The sequence below is a fragment of the Anser brachyrhynchus genome (genome assembly GCF_964034855.1).
Source record: "Anser brachyrhynchus genome assembly, chromosome: 21".
NCBI lineage: Eukaryota > Metazoa > Chordata > Aves > Anseriformes > Anatidae > Anser > Anser brachyrhynchus.
This window is the reverse complement of record NC_137714.1, coordinates 6164517-6186094: the sequence shown is the minus strand read 5'-3', so window position 1 is coordinate 6186094 and position 21578 is coordinate 6164517. Positions and strand designations below refer to the sequence as shown.

Genomic DNA, 21578 nt, shown 5'->3' with positions numbered 1-21578 from the left:
TTTGGGGCATATGGCTTAGAGCATACGGCGAATAAAGAACAAGGCAGGATGGTGTAAGCAGGAGGAGAGCAGCGTTTATCTGTGCTGCTCTGTGCATGCAGGTGCAGCCACACCGGGGGCAGGAGACACCAAGGCTGCTCAGGTACCAACCTACTTCCTCTCGGGCCTGGATCCTCAGCATCCAGGAGCACACTGGAGAGCTCCAGAGTGAAACCCACTTGAATCCACTGAGGATCTGGTGAGATATCGCCTGGTTTTGTTCTCCTAGTCACAGTGTGAAACACCAGCTCTCTGCCAGTCCCTAGGGTGAACATCAAGAGCCCGAGGAGAGAGCTGCAAAGCGCTCTGGTGTCCTAGTTTGCCAAAATAGCACAATAAATATGCATGTGGAACATGGTGGAGAGGTATTAAAAGGACATCGCTCCCGATTGCTCTTTCCCTTTGGATCCTTAACTGAGCTGGCACCTCTCACTGGAATGCAAAGCATAAGGGTACCTTGCCGGCCCAGATCCAGATGTCACAAAGAGTTTGGGGGCAGAATCAGACCCAGGGATAAAAGTATAAATTAAACTTTAGTGAAGACACAAAGAACACCCCCACATTTTTTGTTTATGTCTCTATATACACGTAATAGTGACAATTTGTGATGCACTAGAAGGGCGTTTTACCCTTGTGCCGACGCAGACTGCGGTTCACTTTGCCTTATCTCGCAGGGACTTGGGATATATCTCCGCATCTACTATTAGATTTACAAATTCATATGAGGACATGTTTTGCATTCTTGTCCCGCCGCATTCTTTGGGATCAAAGTACAAACTGCTCTCTGCAGCATGGAAAAAGCACTGAGATATTTTGCTTACTGTACTTCGAACCAATCTTGTACCTGGGAGATCATCCTCTACTCCTCCTGTACTTCCTTAAGCAGTTGAATGATTAACTGCATACGATAGTAACACAAACGAATATCCAACTGCAAATACAATTACAAGAACTAAGCCTGTGAATCCTTCCGAGTTAAGTACTGGCCCTTACGGATGTGTCACACACATAAAAACACTCAGCCACCATTTGGAGATCAGCTCCTTCAATGGCTGAGATACCGAAGGAGTGCAAATCAAACACAGACACCTTATACAGAAGTGATGTGTGCGATGACACATCCCATCATTTCTGCGTTGGGTGGGTAGAGGGCAGAGAAGGAACAATTTCTCTCTGGGGTTTTAGAGGCGTTTCACTCCTGCAGAGCTTTATGACCATGATACGTCTCAGGGAGCTATCATTAAGCTTCTGGGATGGGAAAGGGAAGGAAACAGTAGGTGGAGTCCTGTGCTTGCTCAGAAATGTGGTGTCATTGGGACCGAAGTGTGACGGTCTGTCCCCCAGCTGGAAGTTAGGGGTTACCACGTCCACCACTCTGCCCGCTTTGATAGCTCTGTGGACATCTCAGGTCATACACAGGGACTGGGGGTTACATCTGTGGGGGTGAGAGCAAGAAGATCGCTGCTTCATCCTGAAGTGGGAGAACACGACAGAGAAATAGAGGGCTTAGATTCATGTTTGTCGTTGGAGATTGCTGGGAAGATGCATGTTTGACTCTCCTCAAGCTGGTGGACTCTTTCAGGTTGAAGAAGGCAAAAGGGATCAACCCATACGGTGCTGTTTGTAAACCCAAAACATCAGTGTTAGCACAGAGCTCTCAGGGTGTGAGCGCTTACCACAGCCACCGCGGAGGAGCCTGGCCCTCATCACCATCAGATCCTTTCTGTAGTGGTCTGACGGGGAGCAACGTGCTGGAATTCAGGGCTGGCATACCAGAAAACATCGCTGGTCAGATATATTAGCAGCCCAACACCTCCGTCCTGGTAGGACGTGCTCTGATGAGCGAACACAAACCCACTGTGGGGTGAAGCATCTGTTCTGCCGTATAGATGCAAGTCAAGCCGAGCAGAGTTTAAGTGGAGAATGGGAGGATTTAGGCAACATGGACGGGGAGGATTTAGGCAGTGGAGGACAGGCAGCTCATTACATAAGAAAAGTTGCTGGGGAAGCAAGATGTCCCTGCAGACATCGCCTCCTCACTGACATCACACCCCATTTCCCAAATTCATCATGTCACTGCACAGGGCCGGGAAGTGAGTAACCGCAGGAACATGACCTCTGTGAGACGATCATGAGAGCAATTAATAACTTGTTGGGGAGAGCCTGTTAATGCTGCTCCTGCCACCCCTCTAGTCCTGCCGATGGTCTCCCTCACCAGCAACGTGTTGGAGCTGCAGCTGCCTCTGCGCTCATGCTTGCAACAGCATCAGCCGCCTTGCTGGGTCGTGGGAAGAGCATCTCATTTTGTTTCAGGAGGATGATTACCGTGGTTCCCTCGCAGATGCCATGTACTCCATCTGAAACCCACTTACAGCATCAAAGGGAGCTGGCACTCCAGTTCTTGGGAACACTAAGGTCTTCTAGTCCATGATTTTGGAAGTGCCAAGGACCTTCCCCTCTTGCTAATGAATGTGGCCACAGGGTTAGGATGTCCACGGAGCCAGTCCCTGATTAGCAGGCATCCTGGAAAAGCCACCTGCCCTGCTAGAAAGGTGAGAAGCTCCACAAAGAGCCGTGTTAGATCTGCCAGGCTGATGAATATAATCCTTTCGAAAAGAAGGTATTTTAATCAAATATCTCTATTTGATTAAATTTAATAAGCAAATTTAAAGACAACAGTTTGAGGCTCTAGGCTGGAAAAGTCCTGGTAGAAAAAAGAAAAGCTTGAGCTACAACCTTGTATATTCACCTCTTTAGGTACTCAACTCTATACCATGGTGGTTCTCAATCCTATACCATCATTCAGTATTTCTTAGCAGAGCCTCAGAAGCGGCTCAACACACTCTCTGTGGAAAGGGACTTGTGTATGCAGCTGTGTTTAATTTTTATTTTTTATTTTTTAATGGTTCTTTTGAGATTTGTTATGCCTGCTTATGCACAGCAGTGTTCCACGAAGCTCTCACTTCTTGCAAATACTGGAGACTTTGCTAAATTGTAAGGTGATTCCTCTCTGCTGTACAAGACGGGCTGCACAGGTTTGTGGCTGTAGAAAAAAGTAAAAATTGTAGAGGTTGAAATCTCAGTGTTTGTAAGCTGGGCATACAGTTTTCTGCCCATGGTAGCATGTAACAGGAGACACTGGTGAAATCTGGAGCAGCTCTGCCTGTGATATCAAACTTTCCTTGCAAACCACTGTAGAAGCAGCACAATTTGGGAAGCCAGCAGTCTGCTAGGCTCGGTATCACAGCTCACCAGTGATTTATAAACCACGGTGTATCCATTGGTCCAAGTCACTTACTCCTGAAATAATGAACTAGGAAAAAAAAAAAAAGACCTGACCTTATGTGCAGGGAATGGATGCTATTCCTGCTATTTGAGAAGCCAGCCATGAGTGGCTGAATCATGCAGCCTCAAGCTGCTGAAGAGTCACGCTCACGAGTTCCAGAGTATCAGGAAAATTACGGCATCGCCTCTGTGCCTTGTAATGATTATCTAATCGTGCTGCTTTCCTGGTGACTACAGGAAATGGAGGGCAGCGCTAAGGTAGGCGCCAGGTGGATCTGGAGTTTGAATGAGGTAAAGTGTTGAGGACCCAGGACTCGGGTTTGGATGGGTCAGACAAGATGGGCATTGCTTATAGGGCAGGAGGCACCTGAGGGGCTCAGTCCATGGCTCTAACAGGAACAGTTTCTCCCCAAATCCATGTCAAGCTACCTTAGTGGACGTTTATCAGCAGTGCATGACTCTGGTGGTGTTTCCCATTCCAAATCCTGTTTAAAACCTTCTCCCTCTGCTCTGGGGGTCACTGCCATGCTACAGGGCACAGCTTTCCCAGGCCTTGCTCCTTGCACGGAGCATTTCTCAACATTGCCTCCCTGTGCAGCACAAAACTTCCCCTCCTATAAAGTCAGATAACGTCCTCGATAACCATAGTTAGTGGAAGTTACATAGCTCATTATGTCTGTAAAGTGTCTGGAGATTGTCTGATACAAACAGCTACGGCAGGGCAAAATATAATCATATTAGAAGTGTCCCAGGGTGAGTTCCCGTCTAGCTTAGCTGATGACTCACGGAGGCTCTTTCCTGACGGTACGCAATATCTGCTTTGGAATTTAAATAGCCCAGTCTCGCCGCAGGTACAAACTGCTGCGAGGATGATAAGGCTTCACAGCCAACACCTGGCTCGGCAGCTAGCTGCACGTGGAGCCCGACAAATACAAGAGCCCCATGAGTTAGCATGGGAAACATCACTTGGTAATGCTGTTTACCGCTCCAGAGCATTAATTGCAGGAGTGTCAGGCCTTCTGACTCTCAGAAACACTGGAGGATCAAAAACAGATGCTAGCCTGAGGCCGAAAAATTGCCAGGAAAGCCCACTACTGGCTCTCACCATTTCTTCACCCCCCCGATTAAGATGAAAGCGTAAGGTGGAGAGCACAGCTACTGGGCTGGGCCCGTGCCCAAACCCTCAGAGGCTGGGGGGGGGGGGGGGGGAATGTTTTCACTGCCTTCCAGAAGCGTGGGAGCAGGCACAGAAGTGCGTGAGCTAATAGAAAACACACCCGAAGCAGCATCGCCCTGCTGCAAGTGTTTAACCCCGTGCAGGACCCTGTTCCACGCTGCACAAGGGGGTTTGTTTTAGATGGGCTTGTTCTCGCCTGGTTTTGTCCTGCGAAAGCTGAGGCCAAGCAGGCCGGCTCGTGATGCTTTTGTGCTTCTTCATCAGCTGCTCCTTCAGGCTCCTCTCCTCATGCAAGACCTTCCAGAGCCCTTCCAGGCTCTATACAGCCCTAGGCTGTATCCTAATGAAGGGAAGGAGCTGTAGGCAGTATCTGAAACCTAAGCAAAAGGAAGCATCCCCAGGCGTGTGGCACACGATACTGAGAAACTAGCTAGCCTTAGAGGGAGGGAGAGAGAGGTTGGAGGCAGCTTGGTGCTTTTTCATTTATTTTCTTTGTTTTGCCAGCTGTCTTTATTTAGTGGCTTTAGTTTATCTACTGAGATGGACTACACAGAGAATGAAGGGTTTCATGTTTGAGCAACAGCAGCAGGGGTAAAGACAAGCCAAGAAAATTGGCTCAAACCACACTCAGCAGTCTCTTCTCACTACTCTGTACTATACGTACTTCTTTTTACACTAAGGAGACCAGCCTGCAGGTTTTTAAATGGCCACGTCCCCAGCCAACCGGTAGCTGCTGTTAGAAATAATCTTTTCCATTACAAACCTTCCTAAAGCCCCTGGAAAAAAAAAAGCACATACCCTTTAGAAGATCTCATCACTTCACCCGCAGTCCTAGATGAGATGACAAGGGCTGCTGATGCTGGGGAAATGAGAGGTGATGGTGGACAGCCTGCAATAATTGAAGGCTTCAGTGTTTCAATCTGGGTTATTTGCTGCAGGTGGGGTCCTGCATGGTTACGGCTCTGGCTGGGGCCACTGCCACCAGCCCTGTGCGAGCCAGTTCCCACCCAAATACACAATGCAAAGATTATGATGAAAAAAGGCTTATAGCCCTGTTTTTAAATTTATTTTTGGAAATAATGAATAGAGGTCTGTGTAGAGTAATTGTTTCTGCTTAGCACCATAGGATCTCGAAGTGCCAAGGTGCGGGGATGTGCCCCCACAGCTGGCTGCTCCCAGTCCTCCTGGATCCCCCCCCAGCCCAGCTGCAGCTCCTGACACACTCAGCATCTTCCTCCAAGCAGAAGACAGAAATAACAGCGGGACAGCCTCCCACTCGCTTTTGGAAGCCAACCCCTTAATCATCATCATCATCCTCCCAGCGCGGTGCTAAACCTGGGTGCACGCAGCGCTTGCACAGCCGGAGCCTCCACACGGGGGGGAGGAGGCTGAGGGCAAGCGTCTGCCCCAGTTCCCCATCTTCTGGGCTGACTAAACGGATGAAAGGCTTAAAGTGTGCTTGTGGCTGACTTCAGAGCGTGGCTCATCTTTCTGCCGATCATAAAAAGATCGGTGTTGCTCCACTGACTGCACGGGGAGAGGATCTCAGCCGTGCCCAAAGCGTGCTACCCAAAGCAGCATCCCCAGGCGCGCGGCAACGTTACCCAAACATCGCTCATTTTGAGCTCAATTTACCAAAGTGCTCATGCAAGTGACTAAGTGGGCAAGACGCTTAAATCCTGCCTTGCAGCCACTCATCCAACATCCTGCTTTGTCAGCCACGCGCACCGTTTGCTCCCAGCCTCGCTCGTCCCCGCGCAGCCGTATAAATAGATGGGGCGCTGGGAAGCATCGCTCAGCTGAGTTGTGGGGGCTGTTGCTATCTCCCCTGCTATCAAAACAGCCTGCTGAGGGATGTTCCCCACTGATGCAGTTCTGGGAAAGCTGCTCCTAATTTGTCCTCTCCATTGAGGCACTTGTCTGCACGTGGAGCTCGGTGGGAGCTCACGGCAGGGACCGTGCCCTAGGCCAGGTCCTTCCAGCTGTGGGAGGATCAGGTAACCTTCGATTTAATCCTAAAGCTTGCTTAAACCTCGAGTCTTTTCACCATTCTCTTATTCCTGAAGGCCTCCTTTAGGGTTTCAGCTTGCTAGAGCTGAGCTGTGTGACCTGGAGTAGAGGAATTCAGAAGCCAAAGCGAGTTGTCTCTGACCGTCACTAAAAACTGAGGGATTTAGACAGTTTCTGTCCCAAAAAACAAACACAGTTCCATGCATTTTACAGCAAAGTTTCTCATCCATAAAGGGCTTCCTGACAACATTTTAAAAAACCAAAACCACACACAATCTTGTATTGCTTTTTGAGAAATTGAACAAAGCAAAGAATTATTTGCAACAAATGGGAACTAGGCTAAATTTTGAAGGTTTGTCCATTCCTCCTCGCCCCCACATCTGTTTCCTTATCTGCACGCGGGTATAAATTTGTTGGTTCATTTATCTGGATCGTGAACTGATGCCCTTTGAACTACAAAAGCTTTGCACGTTGAATAATATTTCTCTGTCAATAACTGCCAAAAGCTGCAAAGAATAAAATTCCTTCTCTGCCAGAATCCACAGAGTGTTATTTTGAACGATTCTATAGGAGCTTGAAAGCAGACGTGGAACTGTACAGAGTGCTTCAATTAGTTTATAAACAGCTTTTGTGCATTTAAATTTCTACTGGATTTTTCTATTGCAACCTTTTTTTTTTCCTACCAATCACAAGAAATTTGACTGTCAGAATCGTGTTTCTGCTATTAATCTAAGGCATTTCCAAATTATTTGTCCTTTGTAAAGAAACACAAGGAAAATAACTGCTGATTTTAGGTGTCCCGAAGCTTTTCTTCAGGTGATTTGCTGCCCCACGAAAAACATGTCCAGGATCCCAAGGCATTGAAAACTGGAGAGATTAACTAAAAAAAAAAACCATCCGAACCGGGCAAAGAGCTGTAAGAACTTGCAAGAAGGGTCTTTCCCAGCGCACAGAGGATGAACAAACAAAGATTTCTCCCCGGCACTTCCCGGGGGCATTGGCCACCAGCGCGCTCTCCGCGGCGCCTTATCGAGAGCATTCCTGCCTGCCCTGTTTGTCACAGGAACCGGCCCGGAGTGGAAGTGCCCTGGCAGCCAATGACGGGTTCGGGGTAATTGGGAAAGGCAGGTGGAGCAGGTAAAGTCACCCCTAGGCAGGAAGGTATAAAAGATACTTGGATCGCAGCGGCGCGGCCACTCGGGCGCAGGGAGCTGGGTTGGTCGCTGCTCTCGCCCGACCTGCCCTGCTCGGAGAGAAATCGGAAAACTGCCAGGAGCTCAAATGCCAGAAGAAGGCTTGTAAATAAAAAGACTCCGAGCCTAAGCCTGTCCTCTGGAAAGAAGACTCTTCAGGGGTAGAAATCAAGAGCCCAGAACATGCTTTTCTCCTTCTGAACTGCCCTCCGACCAGGTATTTATAGCCTTTAATCCGCTGTACGCCTCTCGGCTTGCTGTCTGCTCGGTAGCTCTGAATTGGAGATACCATCGGGGTTTACGTTACAGGACGGGGCTGGCCACGCTCCGAGCCGCGTGGTCTCTTTTGTCTGGTTTTATGGCACGGGAAGAAGTTTTTCTCGAACTTGCTGAGAGGTGGAAAGTACTTTACTCGGGTCTGAAGCTGAGCAAGCGTGGCTGTCCTGAATGGTTTAGGTTTTTTTGGGTGGTGTTCCCAAAGTTTCTGGCAAGCCCAGGTTGTCAGCGGTGTAAACAGCTGAGGAAGAGCAGCGTGACATGGAAGCCTGAGCAGTTAAAGATATTGCCTTGTGTTAAAATATTCATGTGATCGTCTAGTTAAAAAAAAAAAAAAATAAATAAGCCCAGCTGAAAAGAAAACCAGGATTTAGTAGCACAGAAGTGGTGTCCAGGAGAAATCGTGGCTCCTGTGCTAGCTGCTGCCCAAACCCAAGTTAATTTTCTGAGCGTCGGTGCTACAGCACCACACCGACAGACAAAAGAGGCAGGCTTCCCAGGGATGGCTTTGCACTGCCTTCCCCTCTCTCTGCTGTCCCCTGCTCTTCGTTTTTCCCCAGTTTAAGCCAACTGCCTGTGCCGTGTCTCATCAAGTTGACTCACAACACCAAGATAAACACGAGCAGGTTCTAAATTTATCAAAACCAGCACATATTTGTGGTGTCGTGATCGTCTTGAGCAAAGGAAAAGCAGGGGCAAAAGCTTCTGTCTTCATTTAAGAGCGCCTCTGGGGAGCAAACGTCCCCAAGTTTACTGCCAGGATGCTGCCTTAGCAAAAATCCCCTCTGAGCACCTTTTTCGACTAGGGTATGAAATTGCAGTGTGTGTAAGCAAAGGCTCCCTTTTTGTGAGGTTACCTTCTGCTCTCAGGCTTGCTGCTCGTAATTTCTCCACGCCGAGGGCCTGCACAGACCCGGGCACAGGGGATGGAGTGCTGCACAACAGAAGATTTTAGTAAAAACCCAGACAGCAACAACAAACAAAGCAGAGGCTTTCCTGGGTCTCCGCACCAGCCAGGGTTTGGATTTGTGATTCATCAGAATCTGGCAGATTGGGCTGAAAAAAAATAATGCATGGTGAGCCACAGCAAGGAAAAAAAAGGCAAAAATACAAAACAAAAACCAAACATTTAGGACAAATGTTACAACCTGTTGAAAAACACAAATATTCTTAAAACTTAACTTGAGGAGAGGCTTCATTTAGAAGAGGAGAAAAAGGAAAAAAGGGAAGAGTGGCTTTAACTTAAAGCAAAGTTTTCTTCCATAGGTGTAGTCTGGGTACACAGAGTTGGTTTGGCTCTGGCAGCGCTAGCTGTGATGGGAGAGGTGAGAATCCTCCTTTCTTACATAACGGAGATATTTCTGTGCCGTGGTAGGAATATGCAGTCTTGCTGATGCCTTGAATTAGCCTTTTTTTTTTTTTTTTTTTTCGCTCAAGACACAGCGTGCAGCCTTGTGTCGCTAAGCCTTGGCTGGATCGACCGGAGAGCTGTAATTACAGCAGCAATCTGAACGTCTCTGACTTGTCTTGGGAGATTTACCAGTGACAAAGAATCAAGCCCAGCCAGTTCAGTGACACAGCCCCAGAAAATGCTCCCCGGGCAGGCAGGCAGGCAGCACCACGGCCCTCGCTGCGAATTTCCTCCAGCGAAAACACTTGCTTTCAGGCTCGGTATCTGAAAGGCCACGTATCTGATAGCAGAACGTAGGCAACGCTGCGTTTCTGGTCGGAGATAACTGGAATCCAAGGCAGTACTTAGGTCGCTGCAAGGGCTGGAGTAACTCGGTTGTAAATCAATTTGCTGCAACTGGCGTGTGAGCCGCTCGGCTCAGCGCCCCTGCTTGCACACCACCGGAGAGCAGAAAGCAGATGGCAGCACACGGCAGGGCTTGGGCTGTGCTGGCACTCCCCCAGGGCTGAGGACAGGGAAGAAATTCGCTTTCCTAGGGAAAATAGAGCAACAAGGAAACACCAGAGAATTCCCCCCGCTCTGGCACAGAGGCCATTTCCTCCAACGGTTCCTTTCTTGCTGCGTCACGGTGACAGAGGATGGGACAAATCTTGCAAAATTACATTTCTTCCCTTCCCTTCGGTCCTGCTGCTGCCTGGAAGACTTCAGATCCCGCTGTGCATCGCCAGCACAGCATCGCTGGGTGGTGCCTTGCTCAGAGAGCCACAATCCAGCACCCAAAGCTCCGTCTGAGCGCACTGAGAGCATCACCCCTCCGCTGCCCCCCCAACTGAATAGTGTTATCTGTCTCTTAGGCCTTGCTCATGCTGCCACCATAATATCTGAGTGCCTCCCAGCCTAGTAGACTGCTATCGTGAGGTCCCTGCTCGACCTCATGGAGTCCTCTGCTCTCCTCCCTGCCCAGGTGTCGGGGAGCACCGGCTGGGGTAGGTTTTTGTGCGTTTTCTCTGCCCAGAGCGAGGCACCTTTGGGGAAGGACTGCAGCCGTCTCTACTGCCAGGGGGATTCTGGTGGAAAGGCTTTGGCTGGACGGTGGAGCTCTGCTGCTTGCTTGCTTCTTGGCAGGTTGTTCGCCTTGGGCATGCAGCTTCCAACAGGCTGCGTGTTGTTCTCGCCTCTAGCAGGGGTCTCTTCCAGGCTCAGGATGCAGCAGAAGCCGTGAACTTGCTCTTCGGTCCTCTTACGGGGTTAAGGATAGGGCTGGTGATGGGTGTCTTCGCATTGTTTAAAATTAAAATGGTGTTTTTCCTTCTCTTCCAGAGTCTCCCAGGGCTCTCGTTATCTCCCCGGGCTCCGTCATGTCGTGTTTCACCCAGCTGTGGCACTCGAGCACCCCGGACTCGCCCACCAGCCCCGTCCCTGCGTCTCCAAATGAAGCCCCCATCCCCATCAGCCCCATCGTTATCACCTCCCCAGGGGACAGCAAGAGGAAAGCGAGGTCCCCCACCGACAAGCCAGGCTCTCCAAACCCAACCTCCCCGAAGCCGACCTCCCCCGTTGAATGTTCCATTTGCTTCAACACCTACGACAATACCTTTAAGACTCCCAAACTGCTCCAATGCTCCCACGTTTTCTGCCTGGAGTGCGTGGCTCGCCTGAGCAAAGGGCTGCCCCCAAACCACCCCGAGGACCAGCTCCCCTGCCCCTTCTGCCGCCAGCTGACCAGCATCCCTCTGGAAGGCGTCCCAGCTCTCGAGACCAGCAAGGAGCTCCTTGCCACGCTGCCCCCTGAGCTCCAGCAGGAGAAGGTGCTCTGGATGGAAGGGACCAAGCTCTGCTGCCGCCGGTCGTCCGACGACCCCGAGAACCCAGACTCGTGCATCTCCATCGACGTTGCCATGAGCAAGCCGGAAAGCCCGGAGGCTCCCCCGACGGGGCTGGCGGGGAGGCTGTCCCGCTGCGACATGTGCGACGACTGGAAGCGCATCGTCCTCCTCTCGGCGCTCATCATCATCCTCTTCTGCATCATCCTGTGGCCGGTGCAGTGCGCCCTGAAGACGGGGAACCTCCGCTGCTTCACCAGGACTGTGGCAATGAGCAGGCCGGAATACCTCCCCCCGAAACACACCACGGCAGCCCCAGCTGTCACGCAGATCCCTTTCCAGTAGCAGCCCATGGAGGAGGCACTTTGGGGAGGCAGGAGCAGGGCTCGCTGCCCGACAGCATCCCTCGCCGTGCCTGCACACCCCGAGGTCCCCACGCTCGTTCTGCGGCCACGCTTGGGTGCGGGCACCCGATTCCAGGAGCTCTGCTGAAACCCGTGCCTGCCAAGCTGTCTCCAGCCCAGAAATGCTCCCAGGAGCTGTCAGCATCCTTCTGCCAACTCTCCATGGGAACCAGAGCCTCGAAAGCTGTTGCAAAGGTGCGGTGGGCGACAGATTCACTTCTAGGACTGCTCGCCCGGAGTGGCGCACGGGCCTTGGCTGGATACCAGATGACAGTGGGTGTAGTTCCTTCCACCTCCCTTGGGGAATAAAGGGCTGTTTCTTTTTGCAAACCGAAGGATCTACATGGTTATTCCTGCGAGGAGCTGGGTTTGGGAGAGTAAAGACATGTCAGAGTTGTACAGGCAGGTGAAAAGCAGCCGTATCCCACATGCTTGAAACATTTCAGTTGTGTATTCGGTGCTGGAGGTGTTAAATGCTGCCTCCTGCTGACAAAACATAGATCCATCCCTGCTGCTCACCAGAGCTGTTACCACCGTGACGAGCTGAGGCACTGCTGAAATTGTGAACAGAAGAGAGTAGCATTTATTTATTTATTTTTTTCCTCCAAGAAGGTGCTTAAAAATCACTCATCCCTTGCCTGGAAGGATGAGTGCACCCAGGGTGAGCTCTGCTAGGCACACCAGCATGATGCTGCCCCTCGGTGAGCTTCACTCACACTTCTCCCAGGCAAATCATTGCCAAAATGACAGAAGGTCCAGCTTTTGACAGCTTTACCCTCCTAATCTCAAAAGGTGTCAGTATTAAGACACGGGCCAGTTGCTTACACGATATTTTTATTTAATGCGGTGATTTTCCGACAGTGATTAACAAAAGTCTTCATGAAGAAGGCGGCTTACAATTAAATCTTGTTTATTCAAACACATGGATGTAAGACAGGATTGTATGCAAGTACCATACGTGTATGTATTAAATTGTTTTCTACGATGCGAGGTGTCAACTTGTAGCATTTACTCCACATTTTCCCCTCTTACTTGCAGTTGGAGGTGCCCACTCAGCAGTGCCGGGTCTGGCACCTCTGGAAGTTCATACTTACTGCCATCAAGGCGGTGTTGTCCCAGATGCGGCTGCCCCTGTATTTCCCTGATTTAACCTGAAAAAGGAGACGCTGCCAAGGCTGCTCATCTTTTGCTTCTTCCCAGCTGGATGAAAGATGTTTCCAGTCTCACTTTGCAGCAAATCTGGTTTGAAATAAAAAAAAAAAGGCCAAAGCAACAGCAGAAGTAACCAAGTCTGTTGCTATGCAAAACTTCTGCTGGGGGTGCTGTATCTGCAGCAGCGGTGCTGTTGGGCTGCAGGTGGCATTATCTGTGCCAGCCACACTGCAGAACCCCCCCCAGGCACTGTAGCAGCCACCAGAGGCACTGGGCTTGAGAGGGCTTCTCCCTGCCCGTTCCCCAGTGCTTGCTACTGTAAGGCTATCTTCACAGCACCATCTTAAACGTGTTCCTGGAAAAAGCAGACTTAAGGCAGAGAGGGCACTTCCATTTCACACAAGGTGCATTTGAAAGCCCAGCAAATTGATGCTAAGTAGCAGAAGTGCTTTGCCATGCACATCTTGGTTAGCGCGCAGTCCCGCTGATGAGACCTGAGGGCAGGTGAGAGGGAAATAATATCTTCAGCTCAACAGCCTCATAAAATCTGTTGTGGTGGCAAACTGAGCACAGAGATGTTCTCTCAGCTCCAGCTATTCCTAGCGGTCTGTCACAGCATCCTTCCGGGGACTGTCCCTCTGCACTTCCCCTTCGCACCGCCTACTGAGGAAGAAAGGCTGAAGGTCTAGCTAACACGCAGCTGAACCTCACACTCATGCATAGTCAAAAGGAAGAATCAAAGCAAGTGGAAACAGGGCCCCAAGCAGTAACATTGGGGTTAGGAGACATCCCCACCGTCCACACTAATTGCCACGCCATCACTTTCCCAAAGAGCAAGCCACTTAGAAAGAAATCAAAAATAAAAAGCCTTGAGAATATTCAACATTTATTAAAAGTGCAATAAAAATAAACAGTTCTCCCGTCCCTGTGACGAGGGACCAGGAAGACCAGCCAGGAAAATACAGCCACGGTATGTCATTGTGCTTTTGTTCAACCCCTTCTGCTCAGCGCTGGGAGCCAGCACCCTGGGCACCAGTGCCCCAGCACGCAGGGGGCTGCACGTCTGCCCTCGTCCAGGCACCTAGGAGGACATCAGCATCATCCCCACGCATGCTCCAGAGCTTCAGGCGCTGGCACTCAGGCCCAAAACTCCCCAGAGAGAGCACTTTCAGTCCCTGGTGTATCCCGCAAAAAGGGGTTCTTTGGCAGGGCTAGTTGCAGGCCTCAGGGCTGGAACGGCAGGAGGCCCTGGGAGTCACAAGTCAAGACTTAATCAACAGAGCTGGAATATTCCACTCAATAACACACGTCTTCATGGCACTGGTCAAGTCACAAGCGCTCCTACAGCACCCCTACTCAGCAGACACAGCACTTGCCTCGTCATACAGTTGCGAGGGGGGAAAAAAAGAGCTCATACAGCAAGGTAACGGCAGAGCTGCGTCAAGCTTAGAGGGGCCCAGCTCCACAAGTTCAGCTCAAGTCTAGCATCCTACGCCGTGTTACTCGCTCGGGGTGGCTAAAAGCACAGTGCACAGTCAAAGCTGCTTTCCTACTCTTCAGCACCCTTCAGCTAGGTGGGATCTCCCGTAGCTCAACGTTCAGACCCGCACCAGGGTGGAGATGCCCCCCTCCGGCCCCAGTTCTGCTCCGACCCCGAGCTCTGCGGGCTCTCAGGCACGCGCACACCCTCCTGCTGCACGGTGGCAGCAGGGACTGCCCGGTGTGCGTTGGCAGGCTTGCATAGAAAGCTAGAACTGGGACAACCCAAAGGAAGCGTGAGGAGGAGAATCAGAGGCACGTACACCCGGGGCCAGGCCGTGCTCTCTCTTCCTCACCTTCACAGGCAGCGAAGTTACTCCGGGAATTAGTCTAGAAACCACTTCTAGCTTGGAAATGATCGACCTAAATGAAAACATCCGAGTGCACTAATACTTTTCTAACGCCCTACATGGGCAACCCTGGGAAAGCTCCTAAGCAAACAGTCATTTCCATTCCTTTAACAATTTGCATGTAAAAAATAAGAATCTTAAATTAAAAAAAAAAAAAAATTAAAACTGAGCCTTGACGCCCAATGAATGTCCAGAGGCACTTCCACATAAATATCAACCTACTGATACACGGGAGACCGGGAGAAGATCCTTCTCGAGAATAAGTTAGGTCAAGGCATGTCCTTAAGGCGCAGACTCTGCTTGCTTCTTACAGCCAGCTTCTTAACTCCTTGCTGAATCCAAGGTGCTAGGGGAAGGCAAAAAGGGCAAAAAACCATTGTCCGCAGTTGCAGCACGTGGAAAGGGTGGACGTAAACACTGTAAATCCTGCAGGCCAAGACAAGAAGGAAGAAAGAGGGCAGGGTTTATAACCAAGGGAAGTGGATGGGTATGGCACAGAGCTGAGACACTCTCGGCATGCAAAGTCTCTCCGACTTGTTTTCAGTGCCTGCCAGCTCCCTGAGTCTGAAAAGCAGACCTCTCCCTTGCAGTACAGGCAGTATTTTTTATTAAAACGAGCATGTTTCCCTATTGAGAGCTCATCACCCCATTTCTCCCTGGCCACAGCCGCATCTTTAGGCTCTGTCAAGTTTCATCAAAGCACATTTGGCTTCCCTGATGTGAACAGGGAGCTGTGCGTGTGCTGAGCTGAAGACTGGGGTCAGAGGCGAGGTAAACAGACGGCGGTGACACTCGGTTAATCAAGGGAAGCATTCCTACCTGTACAGCCTCCATACAGCTCACCTCCGACTCTTTATCGCCCCGTGTTACTCATCCCTGAAACCTTTGGGCTTTTGATGTTGAGGTTCTCGTAGACGGAAGCTGACTCATCATCCACCCTGTCAGGACACAAAGCCTTGTTATGCACGGCCTGGGCTCTGGATCTTTGCCCAGGGGCAAGCAGCCGGTCGGTCGGAAGCGGGGAATGGCCCAGCCAAGCTCCCTTTCTCCCTCCCTGGCCCTGACACTGGTCTCAGGCCCTGTTCTCTCGCCCTCCAGCTGAGCTGTCCCTCCGGGGTGTGAATCCATCTGGGGAACAGAGCCTTGAGCCTTCCCCTGCGTGCCAGCCTTTCAGGGATGCAACCTTCCTGCAGGATCAGTGCATACAGTTCCTGTTTTTTCCCTATTCTTTTTTTTTTCTACATACCCCGTTTCTTTAGATTTTCCGAAATCTAACGGAAGGGAAGTGTCAGGCCAGATGTTAGGAAAAGGTTCTTCACCGAGAGCACTGGCACAGGGACGTGGTCACGGCCCCGAGCCCTTCAGAGTTTGAGAAGCGTTTGGGCAATGCTCTCAGACACACGGTCTGATTTTTGCGTGGTCCTGCGTGGAGCCAGGAGGTGGATCTGATGATCCTTGTGGCTCTCTTCCAGCTCAGGATATTCCGTTATCCTCTGAAAGGTACACTACAAAGGGCAGATCTGAGCACCTCTAGAGCTGATCTGACACCCAGCACCCAACTCAGGGGATGTCTGGAGCTGGCAGGACCGGCCGTTTGGAGCTTGTTAACTCCATCCCTCACACTCCTCCCTGCCATCATTTATGCAGAGCTCCAGTTTCAAAGCCAAACACTTGAAGCCGGACACAGAGGACTCCTCTATTCTTCCTTCGGGTTTTGCTGTAAAACTCCCCCTGTGGCTGCGATGCTATTCCACTCCCTGGCAGCCCAGAGCCAAGGCTGTGGGGCTCCAGGCATCGAAGGCTGGGGTTTATTTCCCCCTTTCCTTTCCAAAGCCTCTGCAAAACTCCAACACATGAGGCGGGTGGGCTGCTATCAGCATGCTGACAGCGCGGTGGGATCACCTGCTTATTTTGAGGCATTGCCATCTGCCAGCCAGGAACAGGCTGGCAAGGGGTGGATACTGGGGACTACGCTGCAGCTATTCTCCTGCTGCTACAGGAATTTTTAGTCCCGGCACAGACATCCAGCTTACACAGACTGGGCCCGTGGCGAAGGAGGCTGCCCTTTGGCTCGGCCTTTTTCCATAGGAGAGTATCCGATATTCAAGTAGTCTCGCTCTTTCCTTTTATTCCTCTGTAAGAGAAAGCAGAGACATTAAAATCCCAGTCAGAGCTGACGCAGAAGAAAGCCCTGCAGCAGCCCAAAGCCAGCAGGGAGCAGTGGGCGTGGGTTTATTTCCACGTGCTCAGAGCAGTATTTTTGTCCCAGTCCGAAGGTGGCAGGGGAAGTGGTCGCGGTGCCTGGTGCGCACCACGGTCTGCCCCTGGATTTCCAACCAAGCTGAACAGGACTCACCTGTTCTTCTTCCAACCGCTTCTGCTCAGCCTCAATGAACTGCTGGACAGCCATGTAAACAAACTTGTACTGTGCCTCCGTCTGCACCATGCCCGAGCGCTGCCTGCGTACCATCTGGATAGTTTTGGGGATGTCGATATCGCAGTCCAAGCCTGCTCGAGGTGAGAGGGGGAGATTTGATGGAGTGGCAATGGGGTTGAAAAATTATTCATGCTTGTGTGGTTTAAGAAATAGGCTCCTAATGGCCCCTGGAGCAGACCCAGAGCTGACCACAGAGTGCTGCAATAGCTCTGGAGCTTCAGGTAAGGGTGGCAGCCCTCCCCCCAGAAGGGTTTAGGGGACTCCTTTCCAAAAGGGTTTCTGGAGTTACACACCAATAAGAGAGGGCTGTCCAGGAAACCTTGAAATGCTGGCCCCATTGATGTCAAAAAGAAAACTCTCCCAAAAGAATGGCCCATGTGCGCACCCACTGGGGGCTGGGGCACAGCTCATCACTGCAGGGATGGAGCAACATTTGTTGGCAAGCACAGAAGCGAGGGACTGGACAGGCTACAAAAGCCTCTCTCATCCCACATGCAGACCAAGCCTGTGTCCTAAACAAGTCAAACCCACTGCTGGGAGATCATGGACCCACTGCTTGCACAAGAGCAGGGTTATCCCATAAGCGGGCAGGGTCAGGCAAACAGTGAAAGCCACGAGGTGTGCACGGGGCCGTACCTTGCCTGTGGATAATATCCACCAGAATGTCTATCACGATGATGGTGCCTGTGCGTCCTATTCCAGCACTGGAGAGAGAAAAGGAAAAAATCACTGCAGGAGGAGTCTTTGCCCTGTTGATCAGCCCGGCTCCCACACTCAGCTGCATGCCTGGTCCATCCCGGATGGATTTGGAATAGCTGCTAGAAAACAAGCCTGGGCAAAAGCTGAGCTTTTCAGGAAACAAGGGTCTAGCAGGCTGCATCGGAACTAGCAATTCCAGATCAGGGCTGCTGTTCCCCACATGAACCCACCACAAGTTTGTGTGATAACTCAGCTGCAGGTAACAAAAGGAAGAGACACATTGCTGTTCCCCATCCCCACGGCGCTGCCCCGCTGGCTCGTACCTGCAGTGCACTATGATCGGCCCCGTGTCAGGAATGCTTCGCTGTGCCCGGTTCACTTGGTCCAGAAAGCTGAGAACCCCTCCCGGCTCGTTGGGCACCCCGTGGTCTGGCCAGCTGAAATACTGATAGTGCTTCACCACCCGGGGACGCTCATCCTGCGGGGAGCAGAGACCCACCGCCTGGTCAGGACACCCCTCCTTCCTTTCTGGTTAACGAAACCGGGGCAAAACGGCCCAGAACTTCAGCAGTGGGACCACTGGATAAAAATCCCCAGGGTCTCAGCTCCAGCCCTTTCCCACAGCGTGCAGGCAGCAGCAGCGGACTCACCCTGTCCGTGCGCACGATCTCCAGCTCCCGCAGGTAGTAGCCCTGGGCCTCGCGCTCGCTCACGTTGCGCACGCAGATGCACCCGTACTCCTTGGCGCAGCCCTTATCTGGCCAGTAGCGGAAACATTTGTTCTGCAGCAACACGGGAGAGATGTTCGTTAGTGGGGAGCTGGGGATGGACCCCTGAACGCCTCGCCGGGGATGCTGCTGTGCTCCAAGGGCGAGCAGCCCCGGGGTGAAGGTTTTAAGGAGAACCACGCACGCCGAGCATTTCCTCAAGCTGAGCTGGGAAGAGCCAGTCCTAGAAGTGGTGCTTCATGGAATTCCTCTCCCCTGCTTGCAAGAGAGGAGCTATCCCAGCGGGGCTTGAGAGGCAACGTCTTGAGCTCACTTCTGGACTAGGCGGCTGAGAGCACAGCCTGCCCTCGTTTCTGAGCCAAACTGCTGGTCCTGCTCACAGTTAGCCCTGCTCTTCACCAGGGAAGGGCCCCTACCAACCCACTCGCCTCGAAGAATGCACAGGGGCCGCCCAAATCAGTCCTACAACTACTTTCCTCCCTCACACAGCCTGTGACACCCTCCCCTGCAAGAGGTCCCCATCATTACAGGCAGGGACCTGCAGCTGTCCAGGCAGGATAACACAGTCAGGTTGACCGCCCCGGATTATTTTGTTACCGATTCCACTTCACGTGTTAACACAAGCCCCTGCTAACCACCCAGCCTGGCTCTGCACCACCCTTTCGGCTCTGAAGGCCTGCCTTTGGGACTACTCCCTGCATTCAACCTCACAGGCTGGCACGCAATGTAGGTGACATTCAGGCTTGGTGACCGTGCTCACCCTGCCCCGCTCCACTTCCTTCGTTGTCATCACGATGACGTGGCTGTTCTCTTGGTACACCATGGTCCAGAAGTCGTTCACGGTTGTCTGCAGGCAGCCCTGGGTGGCTATGTAGATCTTGCAGTGCTCCGAGTTCCTTCCGTCCTCAGGGATGCTCTGAGGAGCAAAGGGGGCGGGGGGAGGGGGGGGAGGGAAAGCCAACGAAACCGGAGTGAGGGATTGAGAATTGTTTAGCGGCAAAGTCAGCACACCTTGCTGGGCAGGATTTCTGAGCTAGATGATTCTCCTCCACTCACTGCCCTCGTGGACAGGAACCGCTCCCATCGCCAGCTTTGACAGAAGCTGATGTCACCAACAAAGCGGTCAGCTCACCACCAGGGCCTGGTACTGAGCTGTAACACACGCTTCTGAGCACGGACTCAAACCACCTGGCAGCTGCAAAAGCTGGCTGGGATGAAGCGACCACAAAGGTTTCCCTAAAGCTGGTGTTAAAATGCCAGAGCAGCGCTGCTGGAAATACACCTCTGGGCAGCTCTTAGCTTCCAGCTGACAATTATAATTTGACCTCAGAGATAATGGCCAGCGACAGAGTCTGGGTCAGTCCCCTAGGACCTCCTGAGCAGGTAAGGAAAGGAGGGGATCGAGATCAACTCTTAGATCAGGGCAAGTAAGACATGGTAGAACGGTGAGATCCCTTGGGGACGTGGCAGAAAAACCCCGACCCTGGGGATGCAGATGGCTCCTGACAAGCTGTTCCCTCCAGCTTTACACCATTACTGCATCCCCCCACCAGCAACCCAGCGGTGGGTTGCAGAAAGCCCGCCCGTGCTGCCCTCCCCTCCCCGGGTACCTTGATGTAGTTGGCATTGATGTAGTCTGACCCAGGCACGCTCTCGTCCACGTCTCGGAGCGCCACCCGCGTGGTGTCGACTGAAGGAGAAGAGCCCAGAGTGAGCAGGGAGCGCAGCAGCCTCCCAGGGCACCCGGGGTGGCTCCCACCAGGCTCTTGCCATGAAGTAACGTGGGAGCTACTGCAAAAGAGGGCGCACGATGCTCTCCTAACGACGCTCGGCATCAGCCCACACTGCCTGGTTCACAGCTACGGTGCCAGTCCCGTGATTTGGGTGGGTGTTAGCGGCAGGCGGTGCTGCTGGCTGACCTGAGCTCAAGTTCCCCAGCATCGACTTTGGAGGCTCTGGGTCTGGCTCCGTGTGACTTTTGAGCTACACTTGAGCTCTGAAGCAAGCTTAGACTCACAGCACAAATTGGATAGAGATGCACCGATTTCCCAAGCAAAAGGGGAGGACCAGGTAACAGAGGGGATGGAGAAGGCCACGAGCTACCCAGATCACTCCCACGGGACAGAGCCCACCTCTTTCCAGCTCAGCCACGATCAGAAAGCTCTGCAGGGTTAACTAGCCCCAGAGAAGGCTGCAGTGAGAAAAAACGAAACCAATATTCAGCGTCTCCTTACAGGGAAGGATGTTCTTGTAGCGATTCTTCGCCTTGTTCTCGGGTCGCTGTCCCTCCTTCCTGGGGTAGAGGAGCTTGCACTCCTGTTGCTGCAGCATCTGTGGGGCAAAGCACACAGAACAAACTGTTCTGGGTAGAAAAGGGGCTCGGAGGATCTCAGCTAACTGCTTGGCTTCCCAATGCTACAAAGAGCAGAGTGCTGGCAGGAGAGGGCAGGGAGCCAGGATGCAGCCTGCTGGGGGAGCTAACGGGGGGGAGAAGGCACAGACCTCTGCAGGGAACAAAAGGCACACAGCTGGAGGATGAGGAAGGAGAAACTGCCTCAGACATCGAAAAGGCAAGGAAAAAAAGGACCAAGAAGCAACTCAGTTAAGCACAGAAAACAGGGAAAGGAGCAACAGCACCACAAAGAGGTCTTCAGTGCTGGGGAACCACAGCACTGCCATGCAGGGATGATATTCTTCACTCGCAGGCACAAGTGGGACAGAGCACAGCAGCATCCCATACCTCAAACTCTTCCCAGAACCCCTGCTTGGCCTTCTCGCTGTGATCTGCCATTTTGTTCAGCTCCTTCACTCTGTTTTCAATGTTGGCCGCATTGATGCGTGTGGCATTGAATGGCTGAAAGACAGATGGAGACAGAAGAGAAATCACTTTCAAGAACAGAAGGACAGATCTTGTCCCTTGAAAAATCAGTTCCTGAATCCCAGAGGATTCAGGCAGGAGATGGGTCCATCCCCAAGGCCTTTGTGGCAGTGGTGAGCCTGGACAAGAGGGACAAGTGGCCAGCAGAAGGTGCTGGGGCAGACACATGCACTCACC

The 21578-nt window shown here is 51.9% G+C and overlaps 2 protein-coding genes across 12 annotated transcripts in view; one reads left to right on the top strand and one right to left on the bottom strand.

Annotated features, from left to right (window-relative positions):
* On the top strand, window positions 1-12601 carry RNF223 (ring finger protein 223). Of its 2 annotated transcripts, XM_080564606.1 has the most exons (3): window positions 1-7921; window positions 10246-10377; window positions 10712-12601. In XM_080564606.1, the coding sequence occupies exons 2-3, from the start codon at window positions 10326-10328 to the stop codon at window positions 11557-11559; spliced, it is 900 nt and encodes a 299-aa protein (XP_080420732.1). In that variant the 5' UTR covers window positions 1-7921; window positions 10246-10325; the 3' UTR covers window positions 11560-12601. The 2 variants fall into 2 exon arrangements, with proteins under 2 accessions (XP_080420732.1, XP_080420733.1); XM_080564607.1 differs by lacking the exon at window positions 10246-10377 and having other exon boundaries at window positions 8-7921.
* Window positions 12602-13639: 1038 nt separating this feature from the next.
* Window positions 13640-21578, bottom strand: part of LOC308181369 (tyrosine-protein phosphatase non-receptor type 11-like) — a 42392-nt gene continuing 34453 nt past the window's right edge. For 4 of the 10 annotated variants that reach the window (XM_080564602.1, XM_080564596.1, XM_080564597.1 and 1 more), the window contains exons 6-16: window positions 21264-21377; window positions 20758-20854; window positions 20134-20213; window positions 19284-19439; window positions 18446-18577; window positions 18119-18273; window positions 17733-17800; window positions 17016-17167; window positions 16693-16793; window positions 15479-15597; window positions 13640-15085 (exon numbers count right to left, since the gene is read on the bottom strand). In XM_080564602.1, the coding sequence (XP_080420728.1) occupies window positions 15513-15597; window positions 16693-16793; window positions 17016-17167; window positions 17733-17800; window positions 18119-18273; window positions 18446-18577; window positions 19284-19439; window positions 20134-20213; window positions 20758-20854; window positions 21264-21377 (1140 nt within the window). In that variant the 3' untranslated portion in view covers window positions 13640-15085; window positions 15479-15512. The remainder of the gene's footprint in view (window positions 15086-15478; window positions 15598-16692; window positions 16794-17015; window positions 17168-17732; window positions 17801-18118; window positions 18274-18445; window positions 18578-19283; window positions 19440-20133; window positions 20214-20757; window positions 20855-21263; window positions 21378-21578) is intronic. The other 6 variants (XM_080564604.1, XM_080564599.1, XM_080564603.1 and 3 more) reach the window with 3 other exon arrangements.